At 35.9% G+C, this 22,980-nt stretch overlaps 1 protein-coding gene across 1 annotated transcript in view; it reads right to left on the reverse strand.

Moving 5' to 3' along the window:
* LRP1B (low density lipoprotein receptor-related protein 1B) overlaps positions 1–22,980 on the reverse strand; it is a 2,414,068-nt gene that overhangs the window by 1,270,977 nt on the left and 1,120,111 nt on the right. Inside the window, exon 12 of the mRNA XM_006880809.1 lies at positions 6,684–6,864. Coding sequence (XP_006880871.1) covers positions 6,684–6,864 — 181 coding nt within the window. The remainder of the gene's footprint in view (positions 1–6,683; positions 6,865–22,980) is intronic.

Genomic DNA, 22,980 nt, shown 5'->3' on the forward strand with positions numbered 1-22,980 from the left:
GGCTCAAAGGCATCGATTCTCCTTCTATGCTCCCTAGTCATTGTCCAACTCTCTGATGCATAACAGTGATTGCAAAGACCAAGGCCTGTATCAGGTGCACCTTAGTCTACAGAGAGACACAAATTCATCTTATGTCACATTTAATATTGTTATATGTTTTATAGTACTGATGAAGAATAATTAAGGGTAAAGTTCATTCACATTCATATTTGCACCCTGGAGTACAATACTGGGTTTATTTATGTGAGGAGCAATCTTGTTATGTGATACTATTAATTAAGGGAGAATTACAAAACATGATTATCTGAATTGAAATATGCATTTAGTTCACATTTGTACCCTGGAGTACAATGCTGGGTTTATTTATATGGGGGCCAATCTTGTTGTGTGATACAACTAATTAAGGGAGAGTTAAAAAACATTATTGTCTGAATGGAAATATGCACTTAGTTTTGTATGTATTTTTATAGATAAATATTCTGAGAATGCATGACTGGAGTTGTATATTTCAAAGTTATTGATATAAATAAATAATTGTGTAACTATTGCAAAGAAGTGGGTACATTTCAAATTATCAACTTGCAGCACAGTGCCATCATAACTTCTTACTCTAGATTTATCACTACTTCAACAATTGACAAGGCCTGCCAATCCACGGCTTTTGTTGTCTCTTGTTGCAAATCCCATAGAAGTGCTACGGATCTGACTTTCATGCCATTTCAAAGGAGCATGCCTAATGGGCATTCCATCTTTGAGTCTCTTGTGCTTCCCATTCAGCTGTCATGTTGTCATCAGTTGTCTTCCTAAATCAAGAATTGAAAAATGTGACTTTTATCCTCAAAAACCTCTCAATTATTCCTTTGCCAATAAAACAGATCCAGACTTCTTAGCCCAGTGCTGGAGCTTTTTGCGATTTTTCTCATTTCATCTTCTGTCTTCTTTCATGGTTTCTCTGCTCTAGCGATACTGAAATTAGGACACTTGCCACGTTAGAAGACAACTCTTACCCTAGCGAATACTCACCCCAAAGTGCTAAGATCAACCTTATTTGGAAAATGTATTCAGACTTTAGGACTCACTTTGAAATAAACATCTCAGTGAAGCTAAACAGACTTTGCATTTCTTTCTGTATCATTTCATTGTTGATTGTGTATGTGAACATGTCTGTGAGTACTTGTGACTATTAACTTCTTGAGGACAATGACTCTCTTACTGACTTTTGCATAATGGTTAAAAAGACTGTATTCTAATAAAGAAATGAAATACTCATTGATTCTGTAAATCAGTTACAAAACTTCTGACAGCTTATTTCTGAAACAAATTATTTTTTGTTAGTACGGACTATAATATAAAGTCTGTGAGCATCTTCTGTTGCCTTTGCAAATAGATAAGGTGGCAGAAAAAGTACAAATGATTGATTTTTAGCCTGAAAATGTTTTATTCAGTGTAAATTATGCTATTTTAGAGTTTTCTGGCTTTGATATTTTTGTTGTTGTTTTATATAATTGCAATTTCAAATAATTATTTGGACAATAAAAATTATAAGACTTAATTTTCATATCTATAGTTACACAATTCATTCTTCATGTTACATTAAAGTGTTCTTTTTTAAAAGTGATTCTGTGAATATGCCACTTCATCCTTTTGATTTTGTAATCAAAGTAAAAATATAGGAAGCTTTTGTCATCCCTGGCGTGGTGTTTCTTTTTCATTGTACCTCTTTTTCTCTTACTGTCTCAATTACAACACTCCATCTCCATGGGAAATTTCAATTAAGCAAGGTAAGCAGGGGCTTACTTGTGTTGACTTACTAGTTTATAGTGAAAAGTTTCATTTTAGTTAATCTCAGCAACAATTCTGGTATGTATGGTACCTGTATCTCTCCTCAAAGGCTCTTTTCAAATGTGAAGTCAAAACCTCTTTTCAAATGTGAAATTGACTAGTATGTAAACACAAGTAAACCAGGGCTTGCCTTGCTTATTGGGTAATCCACACACAAATCCTGCCTTTGTCTCTCAGTTCTTTTGACATTTAAGTTTTGCCCAACTTAAAGGCTTCAGGTACATGATTTTCTTGATTTGAAATATTATTTTCTCCACTTTCCATTACCAGTTCTTTCTCAATGTAATTGAATCTCTAAGAGAGGTCCTCCCAGAAAGCCTATTTAAATAAATTTCTACGTATTGATCTCTTTTACGCTAATATGTTTGATTTACTCTGACACTGTTCTGTTGCAATCGCTGCATGTGAGTACTAAGTACTTTTAAAATGTTTATATCCAATCTCCCATTTTTCAGATAAAATGCTTAAGGAAGTTTAGCACTATTTTGTTCTTTTTAAAACAATTGACTATCTAATGCTAAGGTTTTAATATAAAATATTGTTAGTGGAATTATTCATGTGTATATGTACATACATATAGCTATTTGTAGGCTAGTATATAACAGAAATATTTTATATGAAGATCTATCAACAATCTGATGTAATAGGTTGTTGTTTTTGTTGTTGTTATGTGCCGTCGAGTCGTTTGCGACTCATAGCAACCCTATGTACAACAGCCCTAAACCCTGCTCTATCCTGTGCCAATCACACTGCCTCCAACACATCCATTCCGATTACCCCAGTCACTGAATCAATCCATCTCACAGAGGGTCTTCCCATCCTGCGCTGTCCCTCCACCCTACCAAGCATGATATCCCTCTCCCTGTCTTTCCTTACAACATGTCCAAAGTATGTCAGACGAAGCCCCAGAATCCTTGCCTCCAAGGAGTAGCCTGGTTTAATCCTCTCCAGGATGAATCTGTTTGTTTTCTTGGCAGTCCATGGTACATTCAATACTCTTCTCCAGCACCACAGCTCAAAGGCATCAATTCTCCTTCTGTCCTCCCTAGTAGTCATTGTCCAACTCTCTGATGCATAACAAGTGATTGCAAAGACCATGACCTGTACCAGGCGCATGTAATCGGTATTTAAGCAATTCTTAAATTCCAAAGACAATTTGGTCATTTGGTAGATAAATATTTCAGGAATACAGACACTAGCATAATGAAAATTAAATGTTCATATCAATAAGAACTGCCTCCAAATAGAATGTGCCACATAACAGCCATATTCATCAAACAAAAGTTGGATAACTACTTTATTAGAGAGGTGCTTAAAGAGATTCTTCAATTTGAAGAAACAGAATATAACACCAGTCCCACTGAGTGGAAGAGATCCATATTTATGTCTAGTAAAAAAAAAAAAGATGACCTGACAGAGTGTAGAAATTATCAAACAATATTATTACTGTCATATGCAAACAAGATTCTGTGGAAAATTATCTAAAAATACCTGGAAGAACTCATCAACAGAGAACTGCCAGAAGTGTAGACTGGGTTTAGAAGAGGCATTGGTACTAGGAACGTTATAGATAATGCCTGATAGATTTTGGCTGAAAGCAGAGAGTATCAGAGCAATGTCTGTCTGTGTTTCATTAACTATGCAAAGACATTTGACTGTGTGGATCACAACAAACTGCAGCTTACTCTAATAATGGGAACCCCAGAGCACTTGATTGTGTTTATAGGAAAGCTATACTTGGACCAGGAGACAGCTGTTAGAACAGAGCAAGGAAGCACTGCATGCTTCAAAATTGGAAAAGTTATATGCCAGGAATGTGTCTTATCTCCGTACCTTTTCAATCTATATGCAGAACAGATTATCTGGGAAGCTGGGCTCTAAGAAAAGGAATGTGGCATCAGGATTGGAGGAAAATTCATCAAGAACCTGCATTATACAGATGACATAACTGTGCTTGCTTAAACTGAGGAGGACGTGAGATAGGTAAAGGACAGAAGCATTCAATATGGATTGAAACTCAAAATAAAGAAATCTAAGATTCTCATCACTGAGCCAATTGGCAGCATCATACTAGATGGTGAAAAGACTGAGATTAACAGCTTCAGTTTGCTTGACTCCACAAATAGTAATTTTGATGCAAGCAGACAGGAAATTAAAAGACAAATTGCACTGAGAAAGTCTGCTGTTAGGGACCTCTCCAGAGTACTGAAGAGCAATGATGTCAGTCTGGAGACTCAGGTGCACTTGATCCAGGCCATGGTCTTTGCAATTACTTGCTATGCATCAGAAAGCTGGACAATTATTGGGAATGATAGAAGGAGAATTGATGTCTTTGAGCTGTGGTGTTGGATAAGAGTACTGAATATACTATGGGCTGACCAAGCTGCTCCTTGGATGCAAGAATTCTAAAGCTTCATCTTACATACTTTGGACATGTTGCAAGGAGGGACCAGTCCTTGGTGAGGGACATCATCCTTGAAAAGGTGGAGGGACAGTGCAAAAGAGGAAGACCCTCAGTGAGAAGGATTGATTTAGTCACTGGTGCAATGGGGATTGGTGTGTTAGAGATGATGAGATTGGCTCAGAATACATTAATTTTCAGAGCAGTGTACATAATGCCACTATCAATTGCAAGTGACTCAACAGCACATAACAACATAAGTCTTTGTAAATCATTTGACTTTCATGCCCTTGTATCCCCTATATACCAAAAACTTCTTTTATCTCTATTGGAAGACATTTATAGCTAACCGGATAATAATTTTTGTTGTTTTGTACCATGGAGTCAGATTCGGCCCATAGCTGACCCTCTGGCAGGTTTTCAGAGACAGTTAATTGCACAGGAGGAAACTGTCCATCCTTATCCCATAACAGGATAATAATAAGAAAGATATTATTTTAGGATATGCTTTAAAATTTTTGTCTCCCATATGTTTGAGTTGTGGTAAAGAAGAAAAAGGTATTGAATACCTATGGACTGCTAGGAGAAAAAACATGTTCCACCTGGAGAGGGTGAAACCAAGCTGCTCCATGGAGGGAATTTTGAAGCTTGATCTGACTTACTTTGGACATATTGCAAGGAGGGACCAATGTTTGGAGAGGGACATCATGAATGGAAGTGTGGAGGGACAGCATAAGAGAGTAAGACACTGGATGAGATACATTGACTCAGTGACTGGAGTAATGGGGGTGGGTGTGTCAGAGACGATGAGGTTGGCTCAAGATTGAGCAGGGTTCAGAGCTGTTGTACACAGGGTCACTATGAGTCACAAGTGACTCAACAGCACATAGCAATATATTTGAATATTGTGGAATAAACAGGTTCTCTTAAAACAAAGATTGAGTTAATTTATAAACTTTTGTTTTAAAAGTTTATGAATACAGTAGATGATTTTATGTTTCATGCATAAAATCATGAAAAGTACTTTACAATTTTATTTTACCTAAACATATACAATGATTTCACACATTGCCAAGAAGAAACATCCTGGTTGTATTTGAAATTGCTTCAAAAAGAATAACTTTAATGTTTTAGTTGTTAAGGGATTTAGACACGTTCTATTCAACTAAATATTTTTATATGAGAGTACAAAACATGTATGAAAGATATATCTGGTGTTACTGTGTTGAAACAAGGAAATAGAAATCATACAGGAAAGTATATCTCATAAAAGAAATTCTCATAAGGTATGAAAAATACTAATTTAATTATAAAATTTGGATAGGGATTATCATATTTCCATATATAAAATTTTGTTAAAAGTAATAGCACCAACTGAATATATTTTAACAAGTTGCACAAAACATTTCATGTTCATAAAAAGGCACATACCATAATTTTATGCAAATAAAAATGAAAACTATCATTTTGTCCAAAGTTATGCTGTTACCATTCTAGACTTGTAAATAAATGGCCAGAGAAAATTCCAAGAGATAGAGCATTTAAACTTGATTACCTCTTAAGTGTCTTATTAATTGTATGGTCTTCAACAGATCAATTATCAGTTCATTTTTTATAAAACAAGGAAAAATAACAATCAAATAATGAAGCAATTACTTAATATGTTAATGTTATTGTATACTGTCAAGTCAGAACCAACACATAGCAGACCCTCCCGTGGATTTTCAGAGGCAAAATAAATCTCATGGGAGGAGATTGCCCATCCTTCTGCAGAGCAGTTGGTGGATTTAAATTGTGTGCCTTTGGGATTGCAGTGCAGCTTCTTATCACTAGGCCACCAGAGCTTCCTAATATGAAAATAGTGGTATAGTCTATTTAACAAAATATTGGGTAAAACCGTAAATATCACAAGACAACAACAACAAACAACAATTTAGCTATTCTTTGAATAATTCAAATTTCAATGTTATTGTGTATAATTGAGTCAGAACCAACTCATAGCTGACCTTCCAGCAGGTTTCAATAGACAATAGATCTCATGGAAGGAGACTGTCCATCTTTCATTCCCAGAGCAACTTGTGTACCCAAACCACATACCTTTGGTTTGGAAGCACAATTCCTTACCACTAAACTATATTAAAAAAAAAATTACTGATCCCTAATTCAATTAATTGTTATGGTATCAAATTTACTAAGGTGGACAATTATGAAAATTGCTTAAGTAAATTAGATAAATATTTTTAATTTAAATAATTTGTTTATTCCACACTAGTGTATTTTGACAAATTAACCTAGAACCCTCTCTGGGAGAACAAAGAACAGGTGATTTTTCACAATCAGATCACTTATACAATTTAAATAAAATCCTAATATGAAATATGGAAAACTGCATTTATTTAATGTAATTTTCCTTAAATATAGCTGATCAAATATTGCATACCCATTGACTGGATCTACTACAATTCCTCTAGGATGGGACATTTCTCCTTCTAAAAGAGTCTTCCGGCTCTGAGAGGCCTTTTCCAGCCTGGCTACATTAATGGTTTTCCGATGGCCATCATTTGTCCAGTAAAGGTTATTTCCAATCCAGTCCACAGCAATACCTTCCACATTATCTAGATCTGTTAAAAAGGAAAAAAAGTGCAGCAATGAATGAATGGAAATCCAAAATCTCTGTAAATGTTCATTAAAATGAATAAAATTTTTTAAAAAAATCAACCAAAAATAAAAAAAGCACAGCACTCACTACTTATATTTTACTTCAGAAAATGCCAATTTAATTCAAAGTAGAGCTAATTCAAGCTTATGTAGTATGTTTTATAATTATAACTACTATATACTTTCAATTTTATTTATAATGTGACTTTACAGATATATAGTTTTATTTTTCCTTAATATAGATCAATTTTGGAAAAATTATCAGCATTGATAGGAATATTAATTGAACTTCAATATATTTTACTTTAGACAATAATCAAAAGAAAAAAGAAAAATAGAAGTTCAAGAGTAAAGAGTAAGAAATAAATTCCCACTACACAAAATCAGTAATGCATTCATTTCAGTAGAAAAACCTACAAGTAGTATGAAAACATGTTCAAACTTATATGTAATATCAGTAATAAAAAATAATAGGGAAGTACTCTTGCAAAGAAATGGACAGGTCCAATAGAAGCCAACATTTGAAAGTCCAAACAGGCTTTCATCATAAAACTGCATGTACAGTGATTCTCAAAGACTCACTGAAAAGCTTTTGTATATTTTAGCCTTATTTTAAAAAGAACCCTATTTCAAGTTTCTATGAGATACAGGCAATGATGAATCAGAGAATATTATTAAAAAATAGACTTTTAGGAGTTCACTTTATTCAAACCCTTTATTTTACAAAAGGAAAACTCAAATTTCAAAAAGTAAGGCATCTGTCTGCTTGTGGTCTGTTATCACACCAGCAGTGGTATAATTGGCATGAAATCCAAATCATATGATTTCCCATGTGTAGACTTTTAAAAGCGTACTCTTCCCAAAGAACAGATCTGGAATCCTCTTTTCTCACTTTTTGTTACTTTTAAAGCAACTTTCTAAACTATCCAAAACATTAGAAAGAAAATTTTATTCATTTGCTTCTATTCTCTAAATATTGCTTTCAAACTATCTGCTTCTTTCAGATCAGTTGTTGTTGGTAGGTGTCATCAAGTCAAGCATGCCTCACAGAAAGTCTATGAACAGATCTGAACTCTGCCCTATCCTGTTCCATCTTCATCATCTCTGACACACTTGAGCCCATTCATGCAGTCATTGTTAATTCATCTTGTTGGGGATCTTCTCTTTCACATATTTCAAAGCATGATATCTCTTTTCCAAGAAAAAGCTTCTTCAGTCAATTACATGTCCAAAGTATGAGATGAAACTTTACCATTCTGCCCTCCAAGAATCACTCTGGCTGCACTTCCTCGAAAACAAACATATGTTTGTTCTTTGTAATATGTAGTTACTCTTCTCCATAACCTCAACTCAACAGCATCAATTCATCTTCTGTCAAACCTTATATACTGTTCAGGTCTCCAATGTGTAGCAAGTGATCAAGAAGACTATGGCCTGAATCAGGAAACCTCATAGCTACTAAATATTTTAGAGAGGTCCTTGATACCAGACTTGTCCTAATTTTTTGACTCCCGGTACCAAAGGCGTTAATTATTGATCTAAGCAAGATGAAATCAATACCAGCTCTAATCCTTTCTCCATCTATAACAATGTTGACTATTGGTTCAATAATGAAGACCTTTTTTTTTTATGTTGAGATTTAATGCATAGAGAAAGAGGTCGTTCTCGAACTTCAGCAACAAGTGTTTCAAGTCCTCCTCACTTTCACAAGCAAGGCTGTGCTATTTGTGTAATGCAGATTGTTGATGAGTGTTCCTCCAATCTGACAGCACATTCCTCATTGTAGAGTCCAGCTTCATGAATTATTTGTTCAGGGTACAGATTAAATAGGTATGGAGAAAGGATATAGTCCTGATGTACTTTCCCTGATTTTAAACCATTCTGTTTTCCCTTCCTTCATTCAGACAACAGCTTCTTGACCTACATATTGATTTCCCAAGCCCAAATTATTCTTATAAATATTAACTAATTTTTTATGATCCACTCTGTCAAATACCTTTGCATAGTAAATAAAACAAATAGACTTTCTTCTGGTATTCTCTGCTTTCAATCAGGATTCGTCTGACATTCGCCTTTTCTGAAATTCACTTGAACTTCTGAGAATCATGATGGCTTAATGGTAAGAAATTGTGCTGCCAAACCAAATGTATTCAGTTCAAATCCACCAATTGATCATGAGATGAAGATAGACAGCCTCTTCCTGTGAGATTTACAGCCTCTGAACAACCACTGGAGGATGAATTATGAGTCAGTTGCAATTCAACAGAAGAACACCGACTTTCATTTCTAGGGAGGTCTATATTTTTCCTTCCTTTGTAGGAGGTAAAGAACTGGTGCTGGCTGGAGAAAATAATTAAAATTGTTATATTTGAGGCATGGCTGTGCCTTCCACTCATTACTGGGTATTTGGCATGGCATTAACTCATAGACAAGACACAATAAATATTTGCCTATTATCAAATTCTTTAATCATGGCTTTCTGTGTCTGGATACAAACAAAAGGGAAAAAATTAACCCCAAAAATTCTTTCATGAGTCGTTTTGTTCATCAGTGGGTGACCAAGGAGGATAACAGATACTAATTGTGATTTGATCTAACTGACAGCTCTCTCAGCAGATAAGTTCTTATTTGCACTAAGCTCTCTGCTCCATTACCATCCAAGAAGAGTAATTTTCACAGGTTAATTGTGCCTATGTTTAGAAAAAAATAATTTAGTCTCTACTTTATTGACATTTAATTTTTACTAAGCACTTTGCTGTTCTGACATAATGGAAAGCAAGTAGTCGTTTTTTCTTTTCATCATAGTCTGTGGTTGATTTTTAACTTGTTAATTTTCAGAATGCTGGTACTGCAGTGGAAAAACACTCTGCCACTAACCAAAAGATTGGCATTTCAAATGCAACAGTTATTTTGAAGGAAGAAAATGTGATATTCGGAGAAAAATGCAACAATGAATGAATGGAAATCCAAAATCTCTGTAAATGTTCATTAAAATTAATAAAATTAAAAAATATATCAAATATTAAAAAAAAGTAAAGCTGGAGAAACCTATGGGAAAGTTTTAATCTGTTCATTGTTCTATGTCTTTTAGTCAACTATGACTCATAACAACCCTATGAAAATGGCTCTTAATATTGCCAACAGGAACTGACTTCACTGTCTCTGACACAACTGACCCAATAACCACAGATTCTGTGTCAAACCATCTCATCCAGGATCTTCGTCTTTCATGCTGACTCTCTACCATTACAAACATGATGTCCTCCAAGGACTGGTCCCTCCTGCCAATACACTAAAGTATGTGAAGACAGAGCTTCAAAAGCCTTGCCAAGAAGTATAAAATGGTTTTACCCTCTCCAGGACAAACCAGTTCATTTCCATGGCAGTCCAATACTCTTCTCGAGCACCACACCTCAAAGGCATTGAACCTTCTGTTATCCTTAGTAATTGTTCAACTCTCTGATGCACAGCAGCTGATTGTGAAGACCATGGCCTATATTAGACACATCTTAGTTTCCAGACTGACATCATGACTCTTAAGCACTCTGGGGAGGTCCCCGACAGCAGATTTTCCTAATGCAACTTGTCTTTTAATTTCCTGACTGCTGTGACCAGGAATGTTGATTGTAGAGCTAATCTAGATGAAATTGTTTAATAATCTCAACCTTTTTCCACCATCTGTCAGGATATTGCCTATTGTAGCAGTGCTGAGAATCTTGGTTTTCTTGATGCAAAGTCTATCTCATAGGGTCACTTAATGGCAACATGTTTGGTTTTTGTTTTCAATAAATAATAGTACACTCTAAATACAATTTACCACGGAAAATCTTCATTCTCTAATAATCTTAATTTTTTAAGCTCTTCCTTGTGACATCTAATTTGAAGCATTTTATTTTTTCATGAACAACCATTGCAAAATGATTTGAGTTAAAAATTTGTTCCAGCTACCTTTGTAAATACTCTAGTCCTAGATGTGTTCTTTTATAAAGATAATAATAACATCTAGATGAAGAAAAGATTGAGATTGTTAACAATTACAGTTTGCTCAGCTCCACAATCAACACTCTTAACACCAACAGTGTCAAGATACAAAAAGATGAATTGCATTGGGAAAATTCTAATGTCAGGGACCTCTTTAGAGTACAGAAAAGCAACTATATCAGTCTAGAGACTAAGGTGTGCCTAATACAGACTATGGTCTTCACAATTACTTGTTATGCTTCAGAGAGATAGATAATGACTAAGGACAACAAAAGAAGTATCTATGTCTTTGAAATGTGGTGCTGGAGAGGAGTCTTGAACATACCATTGACTGTCAAGAAAACAAATAGGTCTGTCTTAGAGAGGGTGAAACCAAGTTTCCGCTTGGAGGATAGGATTTTGAAGCTCTTTCTCACATCCTTTGGGCACATGACTAGGAGAGATCAGTCCTTGGAGAAGGGCATCATGCTAGGAAAAGTGGAGGAAGAGTGCAGGAGAGTGCTGGGATGAGATGGAATCACACAGTGACTGGGGGAATGGGGGTTGGTATGTCAGAATTAGTGAGACCGGTTCAGGACAGGGCAGGGTTCAGAGCTACTATGCATAGGGTTCTTATGGGTCAGAGGAGACTCAATGGCACGTAACAACAAACAACAACACCCTACATGGTTATAAAAAAAGTTAAAATAGCTAATGTAGATATAGTACCTAGTATACTGCCTGAAACATAATAAATCTTCAATATACACAAGTTTTTATTTTTATAACATGATTATTAAGAATATTTTCAAAAGATTTTGGTTCCTTTTCTTCATGAATGGAAAGTGATAGACATTCTTATTTTTCTTCATTAAAATGTCATTCAAGTGACTAATTCTAAGTAAAAATAACATTGTTATTGTTATTTGCTTTCAAGTTGTTTGCAATTTATATCCGCCCTATGCAAAATAGTTCTGAATCTTGCCCTGTCCTGAGCCAATCTCACTCTCTTTGGCACATCTAACCCTATTACCCCATCTCTTTCAGGTTCGTCTTCTCTTGTGTTGTCCCTTCATCCTTCCAAGTTTGATGTCTTTCTACAAGGTCTGCTGCCTCCTGGAAACATGCTTGAAGTATGTCAGATGGTGTTTCAAAATCCTTGCCTCAATAAATTTATTTTACTTTCTCCAGAACAAACATGTATTTTCTCTGGGCAGTCCATGGTATATGTTCAATATTCTTCTCCAGCACAACAACTCAAAGGCATCATTCTTCTTTTGTCATCATTAGTCATTATCCAGCTCTCTGTTGCTTAACAAGTAATTGGGAACGCCATGGTCTGTATCAGGTGCGCCCTAGTCTCTTGACTGACATCGTTGCTCTCTGGAACTCTGGAAAAGTCCCTGACAGCAAAATTCCCTAATTCATTTCATCTTTTGATTTCCTGACTGCTGATGCCATGAGTGTTGACTATGGAGCCAAGTGACTTCCCAATTAACTAGTTCAGTGTTGAGAATCTTTATCTTATTTATTCTGAATTTCAATCTATATTGAAGATTTCAATCCTTGACCTTTAGCAGAAAATACCTCAGGTCCTCCTCAGTTTAAGCAATCAAGGTTGTGTTATTTACATAACACATGTTGATATTTCTTTCTCCAATACTGATGTCACATTTCTTCTCATAAAGTCCGGCCTCTTGAATGGTCTATTCTGCATATAGATTGAAAACATATGGAGCCAAGAAACTTCTCTGATGCAATTCTTTCATGTATTTCCTTGGCATGTTCTAATGACAGCTTGCAGGTATAGGTTTCTCATAAGCATAATCTAGTGTTCTTCTCAATGTTGCCACAATTTGTTGTGACCCACACCAATGAAATACAGATAGAAATTGCTCTGGTCCTCTCTTTTTAGCCCTGATCCATCTGCCATTGGCTATGATATCTGGGGTGCTACATCCTCTTCTAAAGAAAGCTTGTATTTTTTGGTCGTTTTATATAAATGTCCTATTACAGTCATTTTTGGATAACCTTCAGCAGAATTATGTTTATGCGTAATATTGTTTGAAAATTTCCACACTCTGTTGGATCCTCTTATTTTGGAATAGGAATAAATATAGAACTCTTCCATTCAGTTGGCCAGGTAGTTATCCTCCAGCTTTCTTTGTACAGCCTGGTGAGCACATATAAGACAGTGTCTGTTTGCTGAAATCTATTAATTGGTAGCCCATCAATTTCTGGGGCCTTGATTTTGCCAGTTCTTTCAGAGCAGCTTGCACTTTCATCACCACTGTCTCTTGATCCTGTTGTTTCATGAAATTCTTATGTGTTAGCCAATTATTTTTGGTACAATGATTCTGTGTAGTTCTTCTATCTTCTTTTGCTGCTTCCTGGGTCATTTAATATTCTGCCCATTGAGTCTTTAAGCATTTCAGGTTGAGACTTGAATTTGTCTTTCAATTTCCTCAGCTTAAGAAATGCTGAGTGAGTTCATCTCTTTTGGTTTTTCAATTCTAATTCTTTGCAAATTCCACTTCAACTTCAACGATTTGTCTTCCCAAGCTGCACTCTGAATTCTTCTGTGTATCTTCTTCTTTTCCCTTTTATTTGGCTTCTTGTCATTCTACTGCAATATTCAGAGTCTCTTCTGACATCCACCTTGGTCTTTTCTTCCTCCTTTGCCTTTGTAATAACCTTTTGCATTCTATATGGATGCTGTTCTTGATATCCTCCCACAGTTTGTCTGGTCTTCTTTCATTAATGTTCAAAGGCCTCAAACCTGTTCCAGAGATGGTTTTCAAATTTAGGTGGAATAGTGTCAAGGTCAAATTTTGGTTCTTGTGAACTAATTTCAGTTTTCTTTACCTTTAACTTAAACTTGCAAATTACTAGTTGATGATCTGCTCCAAAATCAGCACCTGGCCTAGTTTTCATAGGTGGCATTGAGCTGTTGTGAGTGATAGGACATTACCCATAAGCATACATGTAAGACCTGTTAATATGACTACTATTTAAATATCTGTACCTACAGCTAGAGCTAAAGAGGAAGAAATGGAGAGCTTTTATCAAATTTTACAGTCCAAAATTTAGTGAACATGCGATCAAGATATGTTAAGGATAATTGGTGACTAGAATGCAAAAGTTGGAAACAGTGAAGAAGGAATGTTGTTGCTGCTGTTACATGCCATTGAGTCACCTGCGACTCATAGTGACCCATACTGTACTCAAAGTACAGTAGCTTTGAAACCTGCTTTATCCTGAGCCAATCTTCAACAGACCTAATGCCATTTCTTCAGTCATTGAGTTGAATTAATCTCATCCTGTGTCTTCTTCTCCACATTGTCCCACCAACCTTGCAGCATGATGTCCCTCCCCAAGGAATAGTTCCTCCCGGCCATGTGCTCAAAGTATGTGAGATGAAGCCTCAAATTACTTGCCTTCAGGGAGCAACCTGGTTTCACCCTCTCCAGGACAGACCTGTTCTCCTGACAGTCCACGGTATGTTCAACCCTCTTCTCAAGTAACACAACTCAATCTTTCCCCTACCATCCTTAGTTGTTATTTAGCCCTCCAATGAATAGAAAGTAACTGTCAAGACCATGGCCTGGATCAGGTGCACATCAGTCTCCAGAGTAATATCATTGTCCTTCAGTTCTCCAGAGAGGTCCCTGGCAGAGAACTTTCTCAGTGGAATTTGTCTATGATTTCCTGACTGCTGAGTGTTGATTGTGGAATCAAGCAAGATGGAGCTATCAACAACAAATGCAATTTCTTCTCTGTTCATCATGAAGCTGATGACTAGCCCAGTGGTCAGAATTTTTCTCTTCTTGATTTTGCGCTTCAATTCATATTGAAGATTACAGTCCTTGACCTTCTGCAGCAAATGTCTCATGTCTTCTTCAGTTTGAGCAAGCAAAGATGTGTCATGTGCACAACTCAGGTTGTTGATGAGTCTTTTTCAATCCTGATGGCATATTCCTCCTTATAGGGCCCAGCCACGAAAATGGTCTCTTCTGAATATATATTGAAAAGGTATGGAGATAAGATGTATTCTTGATGCACCCCTTTTTTGTTCCTGAATCATGTGGTGTTTCTGTGCTCTGTCCTAACTACTGCTTCTTAGTCCAAGTATATGTTTCATATGAGCACAATTAACTGTTCTGAGTTTCCCATTTTTCTTAAGGTTAGCCAAAATTTGTTGTGATCCACACACTCAAATGCCTTTGTATAATCAATGAGACACAGACAGAAAAAGAATATTATTTGGAAAGTATGGGCTTGATGATAGATATGAGGCTGGCAAGAGAATGATGGAATTTTGTAATTTCAATTATGTACTCATTGCAAATGTCTTTTTTAAAAGACACGAATGATGACTTTACACATGAATCTCACATAATAGGCAGCATAGAAATCCAGTTACATCTGTGGAAGAAATTGTTGGAGAAGCTCAGTATCAGTAGTCTCAACTAGATAAAGGGCAGACTGTGGGTCAGACCATCAATTACTCATGTGCGAGTTCAAATTGAGGTTAAAGAAAATGAAAATAACTCCTCAGGAATGGAGATATGAACTTGTATCTATTCCATCTGGATTTCAAGATTATTTTAATAATAGGTTTGAAGTATTAAATTCCAATGATCTAAGACCAGATGAGTTGTGGGGTGATATCAAGGATATCATCCATGAAGAAGGCAAAAGATTATTATAAAGAAAAAGGAGAGAGACAAAATAGAAATGGATATCAGAAGAAACTAAAAAATGCACAAGAGATCAAGAAGACAAAACAAGGCTAAGTAAAAGAACTGAAAAAAAAAGATTTCAAAATTCAGGGCAAGAAGACATAAAAAGTGTTATAATGAAATGTATAGAGAGCTGGAATTGGAGAATAAAAAGGGGAAAACTCGTCTCCATTTCTCAAGCTGAGAGAATTGAAAAACATATTTAAACCTCAAGTCACAATATTGAAAGATGCTACGGTCTATATACTGAATGACCCAGAATGCATCAAAAGAAGATTGAGGGAATACAACATATCACTGTACAAAAAATAAAACAAAACAAAAATAAAAACAAACAAAAAACAACAAAAACAAACCAAACAAAAAAAATCCCACCTGGTTGACAATGAAAAATTTCAAAAATGCAGTATGAACAGGATCCAATGGTAATGAAGGAAGAAGTTGAAGGTACATTGAAGGCATTGACAAAAATATAGGGCCCAAGGAATCAATGGGAGACTAATTTACGTGTTTAAATTAACAGATGCACCCTTGTATGCACTTACTATCAGTTTATTCCAGGAAATATGGAAGACAGTTGTCTGGCCAACAGATTGAAAGAGGTCCATGTTTGTTTCCATTCCCAAGAAATTTTATCAACTAAATGTGTAAACTACCTAACAATATTACTAATTTCACATGCAACAAAGTACTGGTGAAGATCTTTCAAAAATGGATAAAACAGAAGAATTACCAGACGTTCAAGTAGGATTTAGAAGAGGCTGTGGCACCAGGAATATTATTCCTGACATCAGGTGGATCTTAGTTGAAAGTAAAGAATACCAGAAGAATGTCTATTGACTATCAACGTTATTTGGCTGTGTGGATCATAACAAGTTGCAGCTGATATTGAGATGAATGGGAGTCCCAGAGCACTTAATTGTGATCATGTGAAATCTATACCTGAATCAGAAAGCTGTTGTGTGAAGAGAGCAAGGGTTTACACTAAGAAGGAAGTGTGTTAAAAGTTGTATTCTCTCACATACCTATCCAATCTGTATGCTTAACAAATTCTTCGAGAAGCTAGACTCTGTGAAGAGGAATGTAGCATCAGGATCAAAGGGAGACTCATTAGTAACCTGAGTTATGCAGATGACACAACCTCACTTGTCAAATGCCGAGAACTTAAAACATTTATTGTGGAAGATCAAGGAATGCAGCCTTCAATATGGATTTCATCTCAATGTGAAGAAAGCAAAGATTCTTACCCCTGGAAAAACGGGGAGCATCATGATGGATGGAGAAGAGATTGAAACTTTCAACATCTACATATTACTTTGATCCACAATCAAAACCCTTGGTACAAGCAGTCATGATATCAGATGTATTGCTTTTGTAATGTCGGCAGTTAGTGACCTCTCCAAATTATTGAGGAGTAATGCTGTTATTTTAAGGAGTAAAGTGTGTCTGATTCAGGCACTAGTCTTTCTGATCACTTGCTGTACATCTAAGAGCTGGAAAGTGAATAAAGATGAAGGAAGAAGAATTGATGTCTCTGACCTGTGGTGTTGGAGAAGAGCAAAAGAACAAACAAGTATATCTTCGAGAGGTACAGCTCTTTGGATGATGAAGCTTCATTAGAGGGGCTATTCCTTGGAGAGGGACATGATGCTTGGAAGCGTTAAGGGTTGGCAAAAAAAGGAAGACCCTTTACCAGGTGTATTGACACAGTGACTATCATAATAGACTCAAATGTATTAGAAAGTACGAAGATGGCACAGGATAGGACAGAATTCAGATCTGTTGTTCACAGTTTCGCTGAGTCGTACTCAACTCAGTGGCATCACCCACCAGATGGGTTGTTATTATGTTTATTATTATTTCTATTTTTATAATTTTCCCATTGTTGTTAAGTGCTGTGGAATCTTAGATAACGCATAGCAACCCTATGAACGAAACACCTGAACCTTATTGTATAATTATCATCATTTCTCTAAGTTCATAGAGTTTCTGAAGGCAGGCTATTTTGGAAATGGACGCTACTTCTGCTTCCAACCCGTTTTAATCTTGGAAGTCCATGAAATACTGTCCACCATGGGTAACCATTATCGTATTTGACACATCCCATTAACTAAGTAATTATTCTAGTAAGATTGTTTTGTTATATGTTATCAAATTGAGTGAACCTAAGAAAAATAGGTCTGAATCCTGTCCTATGCTGTGCCATCCTCATCATCTTTGACAGCACTTGAATATTCTGCTATAGTCATTGTGTCAACCCATCTCACTGAGAGTCTTCCCCTCCTTTGTTGACCCTCCACTATTCCAACCATGTTGTTCTTTTTCAAGGAAGAGCTTATCCTAAAACATAACAGAAGTAGATTATATCCAGCTTTCTTATCCTTTCTTCCAAAAAGCTTTATAGTGGTTCTATTTCTAAGACATGACTTCTTGGGTTTTTTGGTAGCCCATGAATTATGTTCCAACATCACAATTCAAAGGCATCAATTCTTCTTCTGCCATCCTTATTAATTGTTCAGATCTCATAGGCATAGCAAGTGATTGAAAAGACCATGGCCTGAATCAAGTACACTTTAGGCGTCAAACTAACATCATCTTAAGCACTTTGAAGAGGTCCCTGACAGCAGACTTGCACAATGTACACTTCCTTTGAACTTCTGACTTCTATTACCAACATGTTGATTATAGATACAAGTAAGATGAAATTGCTGATAATTTTAACTATTTTCCTATCTGTCTTGACGCTGCTTATAGGTCCAGTGATGATGATTTTTGTCTTCTTGATGTTGAGATGCAATCAATATTGAAGGCTTTATTCTTTGATGTTCTGCATCAAATATTTCAAGTCTTCACTTTTAGCAAGCTAGATAGTATTCCATTACTAGTAAGATAGTAATAATGCATCTAAGTGGTTTCTAAAATTATTTAAATATTACATTTAAAAGTGTTAAAATATTTAAATTTATTGTCATGAAGAATGAAGTTGTATATTTTAAAATAAGAAAATTCCTTAAAGGGTATATGTGCAACCTGAGGATTTTTATAAGCTATCTTTAGCAGAATAAGGAAGATTTTTCTCTTTTAAACTTTCAAGGCAAAGTTTAGACAATTAATTCCTTTACTTACAAAAATATGTTTTTCATAAAATAATCACAGTGATCAATGTAAGTAAGTTCAATTAACTTATTGTTCAGGTAGAAATCCAAGACATACAGAGCCCCAGTCCTAAGTCTGTTTAATTTCTTATCCAAGGCAATGCAGAGGAGAATTAAAGTCCTCTTATTTGAAATGAAATATACTATTTTTTAAAGTTAGTTGTGGTGGATTGATCAATTAGTCAAATAAATATCACTTTTTAATCCCTGAAAGAGATAAATATTACCTTAATTGAAAGAGATTGGTGAAAATGTAATTATACTACACATGAGGGTGAAAGTACTGTTTCAGAGGTTAAATTATCTTTTATATGTGAGCTATAGATGCAATTCTAGGAAAATGCATTTCATATACAACCACCACAATCTGTCAAAGGAAGCTTGAGTATTTCTATGATTTCAAACAGTTCTCAGCAATAGTTTCATACTAACAACATAGACTAAGAAGGAAAATATAGCAATATACTTCCAAATATCAAACAATGAAAACACTCTAAGTCACAACGGACTGCTATAAAACTTATCAAAGCAACCTCTGGTGGTGCAGTCTGTAGACAATTGCACTGCTCAAGAAAAAGACAACTAATTCAAAACCACTGTGGATCAGGAAAAAATATTGGTAATCTCCTCCTGTTAAATTTACAGCCTCCAAAACACACAGTGTGGTCAGCTGTGAGTTGATCCCCACTTGATAGCAATGAGATAAAGGGGACAACCTATCATGGGTTTCTGTAGGATGGGGCAATATTTATTTGCTTATGAATGAGACCAGTAAGTGTTAACCACTTACTATATGGCAGGTAACAACAACTAATAAAGATCTTCCGGTAAACATATTATCCTAGATTAACAGAATGGACTTAAATGCCACTACAAGTGTCTCTAAGAAAGAAAGGCAATGGAATATGTCACAAATATACAGAGGAAAAGTGCAGAAGAGGAAAAGGTAATAGATTATGGTGTCATCTTAGAGGAATGTTAGAGAGTTCTGACAGTGAACAGAAATGGAGCCACAAAGAACATACTCTCTTAAAAAGCCTACAAACTATGAAGACTTGCTGGGGACAGACTAACTTGGCTCCACAATAAATAGTCTTGGCACCAGCAGTCAGGAAATCAAAAGACAAATTGTATTGTGTAAACCTGCTGTCAGGGACCTCTCCAGAGTGCTAGAGACCAGTTATATTAGTCCAATGATTAAGGTGTGCCTGATTCATGCCATAGTCTTCACAATTACTTGTTATTCATCAGAGAGCTGGACAATGACTTAGGATGACAGAAGAACCATGAATTCCTTTAAATTGTGGTTCTGGAAAAGAGTCTTGAGCATATTATTGACCATCAAGAGAACAAAGAGATCTTTCTTGGAGAGGGTGAAACCAAGCTGCTCTTTGGAGGCAAGAATTTTGAAGCTCCATCTCACATACTTTGGGAACATGGCCAGGAGGGATCAGTCATATGGGAACAACATTATGCTTGGAAGAGTAGAGGGACAGAACAAGAGAGGAAGGCCATAGATTAGATGGATTGACACAGTAATTGGGGTAATGGGTGGGCAGGTATGTCAGAGATAGTGAGACTATCTTGGGATATGGCAAGGTTCAGAGCTGTTGTATAGAGCATTGCTATGAGTTGCAGGTGATTTGATGGCACATGACAAAAACAACAATCTCAATAAGAACAAAATGGCTTACTGACATCCAACAGCACACAAAAGTGTCATTTTTCAGATGACATGCAATATCTTAAAACAAAATAATGTGTTCATTATCTATTATGGCAATAAATACTACAAGTAGATTACTTTAACACAAATAAATCTATTCTTTAGTAACGAGACTAAAAGTAAAAATATAGGATGTCAACTCTAAGAGAAGACTCTCTTTCTCTACTGATTCTTTGGGAAGATTCTTGTCCCTTTCACCATGCATAGGCTGATCATTCCTTGGCAATCTGTAGGTCTTCATCTGGGTCTTCAACCCGGTCTGGAAGGTTCTCAGCATAAAGATCCTAAAGGTACTAAAGAACACTCTGCTCCTGATCTTTCTTTCATGATATTCATCTCTCTCCTTTTGTTTATTTCTGTCTCCTTTTATCTCTTGTAATATAAAGGGAGATTAAGACTATCTCCCAGGGAAACTCTTAATTGATTTAGATGAGGGCTATGGCCTAAGCAAGGATGTTAAATATCATCCTACAAAAGAAAGGAAAACTCTAAAAATGATGAATTTACACAGTGACTACGGCAATGTGTTTGAGTATGTTAGAGATGATAAGGAAAGCACAGGATAGGATAAGGTTCAGATCTGTTGTTTATATGGTAGTCATATCTAACAACAACAATCTCCTTAAAAATGATTAGTTGATCACATCCTAGTGGGATAATTACAAAACTGCATAACTACCAAATTTATCATTACAAATACTGGTTGTCGCTGAGTAGGATCAAATATGAACCTACTCATAGCTGACCCTCCAGCGAGTTTTCAGGGCCAGTTAATTACATGGGAGGAGGTTGCCCATCTTTCTCTTACAGAGCAGCTGGCAGATTCAAACTGAATGCATTCAGGATTGCAGCACAGGTTCTTAGCACTAGGTTACCAGAGCTTCCTATTATATTTCATACATATATGAAAAAATAATAAAAATATGAGTAAAATGATAAGTGATAAGAACTGTGAAATTAGTAAGATATGATTCAACTATGAAAAAACCGAGTTAATTCAGCTTAAAGATATTTTACTATTGAGTCAAATGCAAAGTACTATAATATTCAATGAGAAATTCCAGAACATTTAATTGGGCTCATGTAAAAGCTATATAGAGACCAAGAAGCTTTTTTTTTTTTTTTAGAAGCTTTTGTCCAAACTACAAAAGGCAACATTAATGGTTTAATGTCTGGAAAGGTATGTGTTAGGTACCTAATCTTTCTCAATTTGCAGTCAATCTTCATGCTTAATAAATTATTTGAGAAGCTTTACTATATGAAGTCTTTGGAATCAGGATTGGTGGGAGAAGCCACAATATCCTGCAGTATGAGGATGTCCCAACTGTGCTTGCACAAAGTGAAGAGTACTTGAAGCATTTGCTACAAAAATCAAAGACTAGCCTTCAGTATGGATTATATGTCAACATCAAGAAAACAAAACTCTTCACCTCTGAATTAATAGGCAACATCAAGAGAGATGAAGAAAAGACTGAAATTCTCAATTAGTTAATTTTATTTAGAAAGACAATGCACTCCCGTGGTAACAATAATCAAGAAATAAAAAACTTTTGCATTGAGAAATATCTACTGTCAAGGACTTTTTGAAGGACAGTGTCTTTTTTTAAAAAATTGAGATTTTAATGAAAGTTTATAAAGAATTTGGATTTCCATTCATTCTTTGTTGCACGTTTTCCTTCCTTCCCCCCCACTTCCCAGTTTGCTTTTATCCTTTGGATAAAAGTTATTTCATTGTTATACAGTCCCCCTCCCAGCTGAAAATTTTATTATGCAGCTCTTATTCCGGACTCATGCCAATAATACCTAATCATTCTGAAGACTAAGGTGTGCTTGAGCCAAGCCATGGTATTTTCCATTGTTTTCTAGGGATCTGAAAGTTGGAAGATGAGCTAAGTGTGCTGGTGCATGCCTGTAGTCCCAGATACTAGAGAGGCTGAGGCTGGAGCACTGCTTAAGTGCAGGAGTTTGGGGCTGCAGTGTGCTGTGCTGATTGGGTGTCCAGGCTACGATCAGCATCAATATGGTGACCTCCTGGGAATGGAGAGCCACCAGGTTGCCTAAGAAGGGGTGAACTGGCCCAGGTCAGAAAAGGAACAGGTCAAAACTCCCATGCTGATCAACAGTGAAAGTTGGAAGATGAATAAGAAAGACCAAATAAGAATTGTCTTTGAGTTGTGGTATTGAGAAGAGTATTTAATATCTAAAGATTGTAAAAAAATAAACCTGTCTGTCTTGAAGAAAATGTTAACAGAGTGCTATTTATGCAAACTTGTTAAGAATGGGAATCCCAGAACATCTAATTGTACTCATGTGACACTTATACTTGGACAAGAAAGCAGTCATTAAATGGAAAGGAAAACATAGTAGGTTCAAAAGTAGAAACAGAGTGTGTCAGGTATGCATTCTGTCTCTGTAACTTTTCAATCTATAACTGAAATATATGAGGCTGGACTTTATGAAGAGGAATGTGGCATCAGCATTAGAGGAAGATTCATT

Source organism: Elephantulus edwardii, unplaced genomic scaffold, assembly GCF_000299155.1.
Source record: "Elephantulus edwardii isolate Elephantulus edwardi_28Jun2011 unplaced genomic scaffold, EleEdw1.0 scaffold00010, whole genome shotgun sequence".
Taxonomy (NCBI): Eukaryota; Metazoa; Chordata; class Mammalia; order Macroscelidea; family Macroscelididae; genus Elephantulus; species Elephantulus edwardii.